Source organism: Chrysochloris asiatica, unplaced genomic scaffold, assembly GCF_000296735.1.
Source record: "Chrysochloris asiatica unplaced genomic scaffold, ChrAsi1.0 scaffold00007, whole genome shotgun sequence".
NCBI lineage: Eukaryota > Metazoa > Chordata > Mammalia > Afrosoricida > Chrysochloridae > Chrysochloris > Chrysochloris asiatica.
Genome location: NW_006408525.1, coordinates 4,422,727 through 4,435,227, shown reverse-complemented (window position 1 = coordinate 4,435,227; position 12,501 = coordinate 4,422,727). Strand labels below are relative to the sequence as shown.

The following is a 12,501-nucleotide window of genomic DNA, read 5'->3' as shown; positions in this document are numbered from 1 at the left end:
CTACTTTTCCCTCCCTCCAAGCACCCCCCCTATCCCCAGCACTCCCTCAGGCCGTTCATAGCATCCTCCTCATTATAATTATTTCTAAATCGGTACAAAACTGACAGTGATCAGCTCCGGTGACGAGAGGTAGAAACCCGGCCAGGCAGCCGGTGAAAATGGGGCGGAGTGAGTCAGGGCATACGGCCAACCGATGTTGGGACTAGCGGTGTCAGATCCTAGATAGGAGGGCGAGGCCTGAGGGCCTCCAACCACAAGTGGGCGTGTGGGCGTTATCTCCCCAAAGCACAGGGCTCCCTCAAATTCTTTTCCTGGCTTTGTTCCTCTGTAGATTATCAGGGCCATCTGAGATTTGAGACTGTCAGATTGGAGTGGGATGGAGAAATAGAATCTTCACAGGCACAATTTGATCCCCCTCCCCTGGGCACCACCCTTTCCCCAACATCCCCCAATCTGGATGACCACTCAAAGCAGGAGAGAATAGTGGGCACTATGGGAAGAAATCTATCCTTTGGGAGATTTCCTCTTTACACTCTATCAATAAAATAAAGTTTTCGCCCAGGGGTGATCTGGCTTTGGGGGCAGGAAAGGGGAGAGGGGCACCCGGCAGGAGCGGACCATCAGTTAAGGCTGGAAGGTAGGTTGTTGTGTCTCTGGGGGCTGCTGGACGGGAGGTCTCCCTGGATGGGGGAAGAGCTCAGCTTTCTCCCCCTGACTGGCCTGGGGACCTCAACCCTCCGACCCCTTGATTGTGGTCCCTGGGCCATGAGCATCTCTCTGCCCTTTACCAGTGGTGCTGACCATCAGGTGGCCTGACCTCCCAAAGAAGCTGCCAGGATCTGCGACAGGGGGGGTGGACGAAATGAGGGCCCTGGTCGCAGAGCTGGGGGTGGGGAAGGGAGCTGGAGGGTAGACAAGACACCTAAGGACCAAGACATTCGGGTAGACAGACAAGGGAAAGGAAGACATGAGGACAGGCAAACATACTCTGGAGAAGACAGGTGGGGGCCCAGCCCAGGCAGCACCTCCCCACGCCCACCCTTCATTTCACACACTCACCCCCATCCCAAAGGGCTGAGGTGCCCCTTGGAGCAGGGCTGAGAGCTGCCCTAACTGCAGCAATGAGGCAGCTGTCCCAGGAAGACGAATGAGGGAGAGGAGAGAACAGGGCAGTTACTGGGGGGCTCCCTCTTACCCCTCTGCCTCTCACGGGGAGGTGCGTGGCTATTGGGGGGGTTTCAGGCTGTGACCATCAGAGTTCTCATCTGCCCCCTCCCCGCTTCAGCCCCGCAGTCCTGTCAGCAGCTGGCCCCAAGATGGCCCTGCCCTCCACTGGGTGGGGCGGTTGCAGCGTCACATGATGGCGCAGCGGTTGCGGCGCAGCGCGCCCTGGAAGCGCAGGGCGGCGTGAACGTGTTTGCAGCGCGCGCATCCGACGCTCTTGAGCAACTCGCTGAAGAGCAGCAAGATGTGCCAGTTGTACTTGGCCGAGCACTCCACGTAGCCGCACTTCCAGGTCTTGCGAACCAGGTGCGACACGTTCCAGCGCGGGATCACGCGTCCACGCTGCAGGTCCCGCTTGTTGCCCACGATGATGATGGGCGTCTCCGAGGTGCCGATCACCCTGAGAGTTGGGAGGGGAATCTTGGAACCCCACCACACAACCACAGTCTCACAACCACAGTACCCCAAAAGGGCGGGAAGCCCTTGAGATACCTCATCTTCTCTGACCCAACGGATTCAAAGTGTGGGTGCTACTATTACTCCCATTTGACAGGTGAGAAAACTGAGGTTTAAATGCTATATGGCCTAAAGTGATATAGCTAAGTTGTTCTTTAACAACTGCCCGAATCTCCCCATGGGCAGAGTCCAAAATAAGTTAAGAAAGACAAGGACAAGAAAACGTTGTGAATGTATGTATATGTATATGGAACCAAAGGGCACAAATATTTCAACTGTGTCCTCCCACTGCCCCTTTCTCCTGGGGACTGGCTAGCACTGAGACATCCACAAAGGTGGTGATGGGCTGTGTCTTAGCACCTTACCTCGTCTCCAGGATCTGCTGGCGGATGGTCTTGACGTACTCAAAGCTGTCAAAGCAGCAGATGTCGTAGACCAATATGTAGGCGTGGACACTGCGGAGTCCCCTGCAGCAGGCATCTGCCCACTCCTGCAACAACCCCCATCCCCCAAGACCAGGGTCAGAGCAGCCATGAGGGCTCCCCTTCCCTTCAGCTACCTCCAGCCAGACTGGCAGCATTGTGACCTGCCTGCTACTGCAACCCAAGCCTTCTGCACTCCCACCCATTCCCAGGAGGCCAGATCTAGGATACTACAGCTTGCTCACCTTCAATCCAGGATAGGCCAGAGCCTTCCTCATTTGAACTGCTCCTTCCTATCCCCTCAATCCTGATGTGGCACTGTAGGCTAAGCACTGGACCGTAAAGTCGATTTGAACAGCAAAGTGGTGGTTCAAACCAAACAACTGTTGCTCAGAAACCCTATACAGGGATGCTATGAGTTGGAACTGACTGGATAGCACTTAACAATAACAACATCCCCCTCAGTGCCCTAGAACTTTGTTAGCAAAGAGTTAGTAGATATTCCTTAATCCAATCTCTGGGTCTGCCCACTAGCTGGAGTGATTAGCTCTCCATGGTCCTGAAGTCCTTTGTTCTCAGGCTAGGATCAATGTAACTCCTACTTCTAACCCTTAAGTGGCTCTGAGGTTCCGTTTCACCAGCAGCATGCTCCACCTTGTCCTCAAGATTGAAAAGAATGGGCTTGAGGAAAAGAAGAGTGAGAGGATGCAAAAACAGGGGCAGATGTAGAGCAGGACCCTAGGGTAGCTTCAAGGGATGGAATTTCCCAAATGCTGTGGCAATTTCTCAGGGAGCGGGTGCAGCTCAAGAAAAATCATAAATAAACCGGTTGCACTCTGGTAGATTCAGGCTCATAGTGACCTATGGGACAGAGCAGAAATGCCCCATAGGGTTTCCAAGGCTGTAAATCACTAATGGAACACACTGTCACATCTTTCTCCTGTGGAGCAGCCGGTGTGTTCAAACTAGTGACCTTCCAATGAGCAGCCCAAGAGTTAACCACTGGGTCACCAGAGCTCCTTTCAACATGAATGCTGGTGGTGGTGGTGTGCCATTGAGTTGGTTCTGACTCATAGTAACCCCGTATAGAGTTTGTGAGGCTGTAAACCTTTACGGGAGAAGAAAGCCTCCTCTTTCTCCTGTGGAGCAGCTGGTAGATCTGAACTGCTGACCTTCTGGCTAGCAACCCAACTCATAACCCACTACACAACCAGGGTGCCTTTCAAGAAGAATGTTGTTATTAAGTGCCATCAAGTACGTTCCAACCAATAGCAACCCTACATAGGGTTTCTAAGGAGTAGCTGGTGAGCTTGAACTGTCAACCTTGCAGTTCAGACCAACCTTGTAGTCCCGCACATTAGCCTACAGTGACATACCAGGACCCCTTCAAGAATTGTTGTTGTTGTTAAGTGCCATCGTGTCAGTTCTGACCATAGAGATCCTGTATAGGATTTCTGAGGAGCTGGTGAGCTCAAACTGCCGACCTTGTGGTTCAAACCAACTTTGCAGTCCAGTGCATTAACCCACAGTACCACACCAGGACTCAAGAAGAACAGGGTCCTGGGAAGTGTGATTTCTTGCCAGAGAAGGCTCTTTAAGAGATTAATTAGCAAATTAATCTGCCAGCAGATACAATTGCAAGATCCCTTTCAGGCAGCCAGTTTGGAAAAGAAGGTGGTTCCTGAAGTTGGGAAGGTAGAGGCGTTCAAGGGCAAAGTCTTCTCCCTTGAGGGCCCAAGCAAAAAGCTAGAAGGAGGTTTCTCCTGTCCAGTTTATGAGTTTAGTTGGAAAAGGGACCAGGCATAAAGGAGGATTAGAGCTGGTTCTCCACCTAGAAGAAGAAATAAAAGGGAAGACTTTGGTGGCAGTGGTAGGGAGTTGAGTCTGATTCTAGAAAAGCACTTCCCAACTCAAAACCTTAGAAGGTGCTGCAGTGGATTTCCTGAGGGAGATGATGTGGCATCTTTTCTTTGTGCTGAAGTTTTCATGGATGCTGAGGACAAATCTAACACCCTAGGAAACCATTAACAAGAAAGACTGCATTCTCCTGGACACAGCGACCTCCCGCAGACTGGGACTGCTTGTGTATATGGTTCCTCCTCCATCCTACACAAGGAGCAGGAAGTGGGAGGGATGGGGAACCAGGCTCAGAGAGGCAAACTCGCTGCTGGGGAGCAGCTGCCAACCTATAAGAGTGACAGCCCCACCTCTCTCCCCAACAAGCTGCCTACTCAAGGAGGCCTCCAGGCTGTCTCCCACCCACTTCTCTCTGGGAGCTCCTAAAAGGGAGAGGAGCAAGGCTCCCAATTGGCTGGGCTGTTCCTTTACCCCTTATTTCAAGGGAAGGAACCAAGAAAGCTCCATTTTCATTGTAGTCTGCTTTGTGCCAGGTTTCAAATGATAAAAGATCATCTTAGGGCTGTGTGGAGACAGACAGAGCAATGAATGCATTTCCAGGGAGGTAGGGGAAGAGGTGCTGAGGGAGACTCAGGCACCTAGGCCTCAACCATGCAATTTGTTGGTGATACTGTATATTCAATGGCCTAGAGATGCCCCCTACTCTCAGTCTCCTTCTCTGATAAGAGAGAGGGAACTGGAGAAGAAACACCAGACCCAGGAAACACCAACCTCCTTTGTTGAATCTATCACCTGACATTGGGGAAGAGTGGATCTTATTTTACTTTAATTTATGATGGTGCCATCAGGATTCTTAGTGTTTATATTTGGTCTCTGAGGCTTCCAGAGTTCTTTCTCAGTATTTGTCTGTTCAACGTCCCTTATCTGTGTACAGAAGGGAAGGCTTAGGTATCCTGGAGACTCTTAAACTCAGGGTCAATCAGGATAGGCCAACAATCTAATAGGGAAATGAGCAAAGGGCATTAATAGTTCTCAGAAACAGAAACCCAAAGGCCGTTAAACATACAGACATATCCTCCACTTCACCCTTAAAAAGAGATGCAAATGCAGACTACACTGAGAATATCCTATCTTATCTACCAGACTACACTGAGAATATCGTCTCTTATCTTCCAGGATATCAGAAACCCAAGACACTCTGTTGGCGAGGCTTTTAGGGACATAGTTGTTGTTGTTAGGTGCCTTGAGTCGGCACTGATTCATAGCAACGCTATGCACAGTAGAACAAAACACTGCCTGGTCCTGCACCAACCTCACAATCATTGCTAGAATTATGTCCATCGCTGCTGTCACTGTGACAATCCATCTAGTTGGGGGTCTTCCTCTTTTTCTCCGACCCTCCACTTTACCAAACATGATATCCTTCTTCACGGGCAGGTCTCTCCTGACAATATGTCTGAAGTGTGAGAGATGAAGTCTGGTCATTCTGACTTCCAGGGAGCATTCTGGCTGTACTTCTTCCAACCCAGATTGGTTTGTTATGGGACACAGTCTCTCAGATACACCTCTTGAAAAAGCACAAAATGTACATCTTCTGTAGAGAAGAGTCTAGCAGAAAACTCCAGCTGCATTAACCCTTTGACCCAGCAATGCCACTTCCAGGAATCTATCCCTCAGATACTCATATGCCCACCTATGTACAACACAACTTAGGTACAAAATGTTCACTGCAGCATTGTTTGAAATAGGAAAACACTAGAAACAATCCACTTGTCCAACAAGAGGGCACTCTATGGGACGTCTATCTTCTTAATTAAATATAGTATGACTGAGGAATGAATGGCGCTGACATGGGAAGAGCTCCAAGTTATGCTGTTAAATCAAGAAAAGAAAGATGCAGAACAGAACGGATATACATGAGGGCTCCATTACCCCGTCATTCAATTTTTCCATGAACTTTCTGAAGCCCCTTCATATATACTTGTTAATGTAAGAAGGGAGACAGTAGGAATCCATTTTGTTGTTTGCATGGAGAAACACTTAAGTATAAATTCTAAACCAGAGAGGATGATTACCTAACGTGGCATGGACTCAGGGTGACGGGTGGGGGTGGGGCTATGATATCTGTGGCTGTGAGAATCCTGGTATGGTACTACAGGATAATGCACTGGACTGCAAGGTCAGTTTGAACGGCAAGATCGGCAGTTCAAATCCACCAGCTGCTCCCCGGAAACCCTAGACAGGGTTGCTATGAGTCAGAACCAACTCAATGGCACTTAACAATACCTTTTTATATGGCATCCTGGTATGGTGCTGTAGGATAATACACTGAACTGCAAGGTTGGATTGAACCTTGAACTGCAAACTCAGCAACCATTCCTCAGAAACCCTATACAGGGTCACTTTGAAATGGAATGGACTCAACAGCACTTAACAACAACAAAAACCTTTTATATAATTTGAACTTTTATATTGCATCTTACCTACTCCAAAATTTAAATTAACTTCCATTTTAGAATAAATATACTTTCCCTTTATGAAGCAAAGAAGAATGAAAAAAACAAAGACTAAAGTAAATAATTGGTCCAAAGGACTAATGGACCAGGCAAACCACAACATCCGCTACGCTGAGACCAGAAGAACTAGATGGTGCCCAGCAACCACCACTGACCACTATAATTCAGACATTAGAAGGTCCTAAACAGAGTGGAAGAGAAAAAAAATATGTAGAACGAAATTCAAAATCATAAAAAAAGATCAGTCTCACTGGTCTGACAGATACTGGTAAAACCACCAAGACTGTGGCCCCTTAAATGCTCTTCAAGTCCAGAACTGAGCACACCCCCCAAGGAGCAACTTTCAGCCACACAAAAGACAGGTCTATAAAGTGAATAATAACATCAGAGAGGAACAAACTCCTCAGTACAATCAACCAGATGTGAACAAAGGGCAGTACTTGCCCAGAAACAAAAATTCAGAAGACAGGCAGGGGCAGGAGAGAAGGACCAATGGAAATGCGGCCTGAGGAGGAAATGGGAAGAGTGTACTGTCACATTGTGGAGATTGCAGCTGATGTCACAAAACAAAATGTGTTTATTAAGTATTGTGGAAAACTCCTTTGATCTGTAAACTTTCACCTGAACCACATGAAAAGTTCAAAATAAATTAATTTACATAAATGACTAAATATGAGAAAATAAAGTTCATGGGGAGACTTAGAGCATGGTTTGAATGTCCACTTAGGCACCAGTAAAATCTCCTTTATAGGAGACCAAAAACCCTGGTCCCAACCTGCTGTCCTGCCCAGCCCATTCTCAGTGCTCTGGGCCTGGCTGTATGGAGTAGATACTGGTACCTGGAATGAGAGAGACAAGGATCTCTCTTGGCAGGTTGAGCCAAGGCCCTCCTGCACCTCCCCAACCCCCAGCCCCAGCCCAAGTGAACAACTGCATTTGTTCAGTTACAACTGGCCAATCCTTGCCCTGCCTTCTGAGTTTCGACTTCCCAAAGCTCCCTCCCTGACAGTCAGCCCTCTTGGTCAGAGGCTCCTTCAGAGAACATACGTGTCTTTTTGAGTGTGGCTGTCCTGCACTTCAGACACACTGAAGCCAGAAGCAAAACCAAGGATGGTGGACCTGGCCCCGGCAGGCACACTGAGTCACATCCCTGCAGGAAGGGCGCCCAGCAGGCAGAGCAATGCCCATGAGGAAAAACCCTTGGGGAAGACACCTTTCCCAAGTCCTGGCCTTAGCTCTTGTCCCAGCACAGACAATGTAGTGTGAGCATCTGACATCACCCTAAGCAGAATAATAGCAGGCACCCACTGTTCTCTGCTGCTCCTTACCTACCTAAATCCTACTCCTCCTTCAAGAAATCTTCTGTGACACCCCAGCCCCAATGTGACTGGCTGGGTTTGATGCCCCCTAGCGGTAGCTTTAGCTCACTAGATCTCCTCCAACGAAAGCACTTTTCACACTGTAGAACTGTTTGTCTTTTCTCACCAGTTTGTGGTTTCTTGAAAGCAAATTCCACATCTGTCATGCTCACTATTCTATAATTCAAGACAAGGCCAGGAACACAAAATGTTCACCAAATATTTGTTGAAATACCTAAGCATAGTGGCTATATAGGATAAGTACTGGACTGTGAATCACAAGGTCGGTAGTTTGAGCCCACCAGTCACTCCGTGGAAGAAAAGATGAGGCTTTCTGCTCCTGTAAAGATTTCTAGCCTCGAAACCCTACAGAAGGTCATTATGAGTCAGAACCAACTCCACGGTGCTTAGCAACAATAACAAGGCTCTAAGCGTGGGGGACGTGCGGGACAGTGTGGAGCTGTCAAAGCCAGCACTGGGTCCTGATAATAGGACCAGAGCCTGTATGGGTTAGAGTTCAGTCCCTCTCCACACCCCACCTGGGGCCCTCTTACCTGCAGTGTGTTGACAGGGAAGGCGCTGATGGGTGGGAAGTCGAGAATCTGGAGGTCGTGCACATGGCCGTTCATGACGACAGCAGGCAGGTAGAGGCGGCGGGCGGTGGTGGGCACACAGACCTCGCTGAACTCGTTGTATAGGAACTGGCGCACGATGGCACTCTTGCCCACACCTCGCGCCCCCAGCACGGCCACCCGGTAGGTGGAGACCATGCCTCCCGCCCCACTCCGCCGCCACGTCCTCGCCACTGCCTGGGGCCTCCCCGGGCTGCATATTCCAGGGGCTGGGGGCTCAGCCACCGTCAGGACCAAGCATTGCTGCTCCTGCTTTGCTCTGGGCTCTCTGTGGCCTCCACTTGGACTGTGGGAACAAGAGGTGGACTTAGTCAGCTGGTTTGTCCCTGGACATACCCTGCCCGCCCGTTCTCACTTCTGGGACTTGATGAAACTGTTGCTAAACTTGGGCTGTCCTCCCTTAACTAGAACCTCCTCTACACGGATTCAAAATCTCTTAACCCTTCCTTTTCCATTTACCCCTCCTATCTTGACACATCTGATTCCTAAACCAAGGCAGGCTGCAGAGCAGTGGATGCAACACTGGACTTAGGTTTTCCCATACAGTTCCATAGTATGGGACATGCTCCTCCACATCTCAATTTTCCTTATCCTGAAGGGGTGAGACTAGACAATTCAGTGAAGACACTTGTAGCATTCTGTGGGGAGATGATTCTTGGTTGTACAGAACTCTCCACATATTATAGAATGCTTTACTTTTCAGGAAGTCATTGCCAGCAGCAACCTCTAGCCACCAGGATGACCAAAAACAATCCACCCACTCCCACCCCCCATTTCCAAATACCCCCAGCTGAGAACCATGGACTAGATGAGCATTTAGGCTCTGGAACACAACATTTGTTGAGCACTTTATGTTAGCATGCCTACATTCTCCGTAGTCAACACAATATACCCACAGAATAGGCATCATTATTCCCCTTAAGAGAAGTGGCTCCGTGGGAGTAAGACATATGCCCAAAGTCACACAGCTGGGGATAGTAGTTACTCCTTTCTATAATGTCACAACACTTTCAACTTTCAAGTTGAGTGATTTTAGCTGGCAAATGCCTACAAGCTAACTGGATCTGACTCTCTGATTTCCCCTGGAGCCCACACAGGGTCTGGCACACAGGAGGTAACCAGGAGAGGTATGCTGGTGGAAGGTGGACTTTGAGTGGACTCATTAGCTCCTTGGGCGCTCAGTTTCAATGACTTTAGAATTTGGGTGTAAATATCAGCTCTGATGTTTCCTAGCTCTGAGTCACTGGCAAATCCCCTATCTACTCTGAGCCTTGCTCTGCACACTTATCAAATGGGGTCAGTAGCTAGGCAATTTCTCCTTCTGTTGGGGATGGAGATGAGGGAGCCTAATCTGTGCCCAAGAACAATTCCTGTCCAGGTCCTAGGTGATGCCAGTGAATGCTAAATGGGTCATACTCTATCTAGTAAGTGAGTTGCTATAGTCCTACAGGATCATGCTTCCCAGCACATGGACATGTTTTCTCTGTGGATGCAAGTTCTTTCCAAATATGTACTGGCCCAGGGGACTCATTCCACTAGCCATGTGTGTTGTTGTTGTTATGTGCCGTGGAGTCAGTTCTGACTCATAGCGACCCTGCACAGGGTTTCCGAGGCTGTAAATCTTCATGGGAGCAGAAAGCCTCATCTTTCTCCCACAGAACAACTGGTAGTTTTGAACTGCTGACCTTGCGGTTCACAGCCCAATTCGGAACCACTACGCTACCAGAGCTCCTAGATATGTGTAGGTAAGGCATAATAATATTAAAAAGGGCAAAGTTTGGAGTAAGACTCACCAGGCTCTGCCATTTACCCAAAGTGTGACCTCGAGTAAGGAACTTCACAGGGTGATGTGAAATTGGGCAGGTAAAGCCTGCTGCCTGGCACAGAGTGGGTGCTCTGGTGGTACAATGCTTTAAGCACTCAGCTGCCAACCAAAAGGTCAGCTGCTCCCATGAGAGAAAGATATGGCTGTCTGCTTCTGGAAAGATCACAGCCTTAAACGCCCTGTGGGACAGCTCTACTCTGTCCTCCAGGGTGGCTATGAGTTGAAATCAACTGGATGGCAAAATAGGTTCTGTTATATCCAAGGTCCTTCATTCATCTGAGGTTTTCTACTGTCTTAGTGGGCCTCCTGGCAGTCCTGGGAGGAGTTACTGCCCCTTGTTGCATGAGTTCACATACAGGTAGTATGTGTGTGTGAGTGTGATTCTTCTTCCCACTTTATTAAAGGTAAAAACCAGAGAAGTAGAGAAGTGAAGAATACAAACAGCTAGTTGAGCTGTCAACCAAGACTTGGACCCTCATCTCTTTCTGGCCCATGCTGTGTTCTCTCCCCAACAGGTTGCTTACACTTGTATAGGTTTGCAAGTAGAAGTCCCAATCCCTCTACCCGGCTGCTAGGCCCCTTAGGCATCCTAGGCCACTGTTCACTTAGCAGAGTGTCAGCTGGGTTAATTACATAACTAGGCCAAGCAGGTGAGAAGGAGGATTCCTAGGGGGAGAAGAGAGGGCAAGGACCACTGCAAGAGTCCTGGCCTCTCTCTGGGTGTGGCAACTAGGCTTCTAGGATGTGCCCATTTGCAGATGTGCCTGGACACCACACTCCCTGTCCAGAAGCTAGCCCTTTCTGGGGAGCAGCACAGAAATAAGGCAGGGCACTATGCCGGAGGAACCAGGCAGTGGGTGCAGAGGCCCCTAGGCTGGGGCCAGCCTCCTGGTACTCATCAGGCCTAAATTGGCCTTGCCCCATCTCAAAGGTGATTGTGGCCCCTTCCTTCTTTCCAGGCAGGGGTCCTCACATCTAAGCGTTTATTAATAATCCATTCCACTTGGCGGGGCGGGTGTGGGAGGGGACGGTCCAGAGAAGCGGGGCTCAGCCCACTGAGCACTCCCTCCCCAAGGCCTGTGCGCAGCGGTGAGATTGCAGGCAGCGCTGGACAAGAGACCAGGGCACAAGGGGCCAAAGCCTGTCACCTCTCTTGGACCTGGGCACCTGGGTCCTTTCCCCAAACTGAAGGCCGAGGAGGCTCTGCGGGCCCTGGGGATCGGGTCACTCGCCTGCCTGCTGTTTGTCCTCACCACGTTCGCGTGGGGGTGGGTTGGTTGGTGGGGGCGTCGGAAGATGTTGAGCTTTCCCATAACCTGACTGGCAGGAGTTTGGGGGGATGCACAAGCCCAGCCCGCTCTCTGCCTCCAACACCTAGCAGGCACCCCCCAGCCCCCGCTCCGGCTCTCACGTGGCCGGCCCGCGCCGCTTCCCCGCCAACCCGCCGGCCCCCTCCTAGCTCCTCGCCCCCCAGCTCCCCGCTCCCAGCCGGCCCCCCAGCCCCGGCCCCGGCCGCTCCCCCTCCTCCCGCCGCTTACCCGGGGCCGTCCTAGCTGCCCCCCGCCCTGGCCGGCCGGCCGGCGGGGCCGCGCTCCCCCCGGGCTCCGGCGCTGCCCCCCGGCTCCCCGGCCCGGGGGGAGAGAGTTGGGCGCGCCCCCAGCTGCCCAGTCGGGGCGGGCTCGGGGCGGCGCAGGGGGGCAGGTTCGGCCGCCGAGGGGGCAGGAAACCTGAGCCCGGCTCTCCCTCCAGAGCGCACCGCCCGCTTGCGCTGGAAGGAGGGCGGGGGTGCCGGAGCTGGCGTTCCGCTGGGTCCCTGAGCCTGACACGTTCACGTGGGCAGCCCTTGACGACTTCTTCTTGCAACCACAGCCTCGACCTTCACCTCCCCTCCAGACTCTCCCTGAGATATTTTTAGGTCTCACCTTGAGGAATGGGAGACAGGGACGCGAGAGGCTCTGAAACCTTTTGCTTCACTCGGACTCCTGCCCTCACATCCCCCACTCCCCCCACCCCTGCTTCCCTTCCGAGGTCTCCCTGCTGACCCTTCCCAGCCCCGTGAGTCGGTTACTGGACGAGCATCCACGTGCCCTGCTCTGCGTGCTAGAGGTGCCCTCTAGGCTGTTTCTTCTCCACCCCCTGGAGGACTGAGAAAGGGTGGTCGTTCTCATCCTTCACTGCGGCAGTGAGAAGGCAGACCAGGCTGGCGCAAAG

The 12,501-nt window shown here is 51.1% G+C and overlaps 1 protein-coding gene across 1 annotated transcript; it reads right to left on the bottom strand.

Annotated features, from left to right (window-relative positions):
* Positions 1 to 1,353: 1,353 nt before the first annotated feature.
* RASL10B (RAS-like, family 10, member B) lies at positions 1,354 to 8,714 on the bottom strand. The gene is made up of 3 exons (XM_006832333.1): positions 8,388 to 8,714; positions 2,046 to 2,170; positions 1,354 to 1,624 (listed from the first exon to the last, which is right to left on the bottom strand). Exons 1-3 carry the CDS (start codon positions 8,601 to 8,603, stop codon positions 1,354 to 1,356), a joined length of 612 nt encoding a protein of 203 aa, XP_006832396.1. The 5' UTR covers positions 8,604 to 8,714.
* Between the last annotated feature and the right edge of the window lie 3,787 nt (positions 8,715 to 12,501).

What these genes read in the sequence shown, in the direction of transcription:
- RASL10B (XM_006832333.1), bottom strand. Translation starts at nt 8,603, where the DNA reads ATGGTCTCCACCTACCGGGTGGCCGTGCTGGGGGCGCGAGGTGTGGGC. An exon ending in TCCCTGTCAACACACTGCAG is followed by an intron (nt 2,171 to 8,387) that starts GTAAGAGGGCCC and finishes GGGTTGTTGCAG; the next exon opens with GAGTGGGCAGATGCCTGCTG. An exon ending in CAGCAGATCCTGGAGACGAG is followed by an intron (nt 1,625 to 2,045) that starts GTAAGGTGCTAA and finishes CCCAACTCTCAG; the next exon opens with GGTGATCGGCACCTCGGAGA.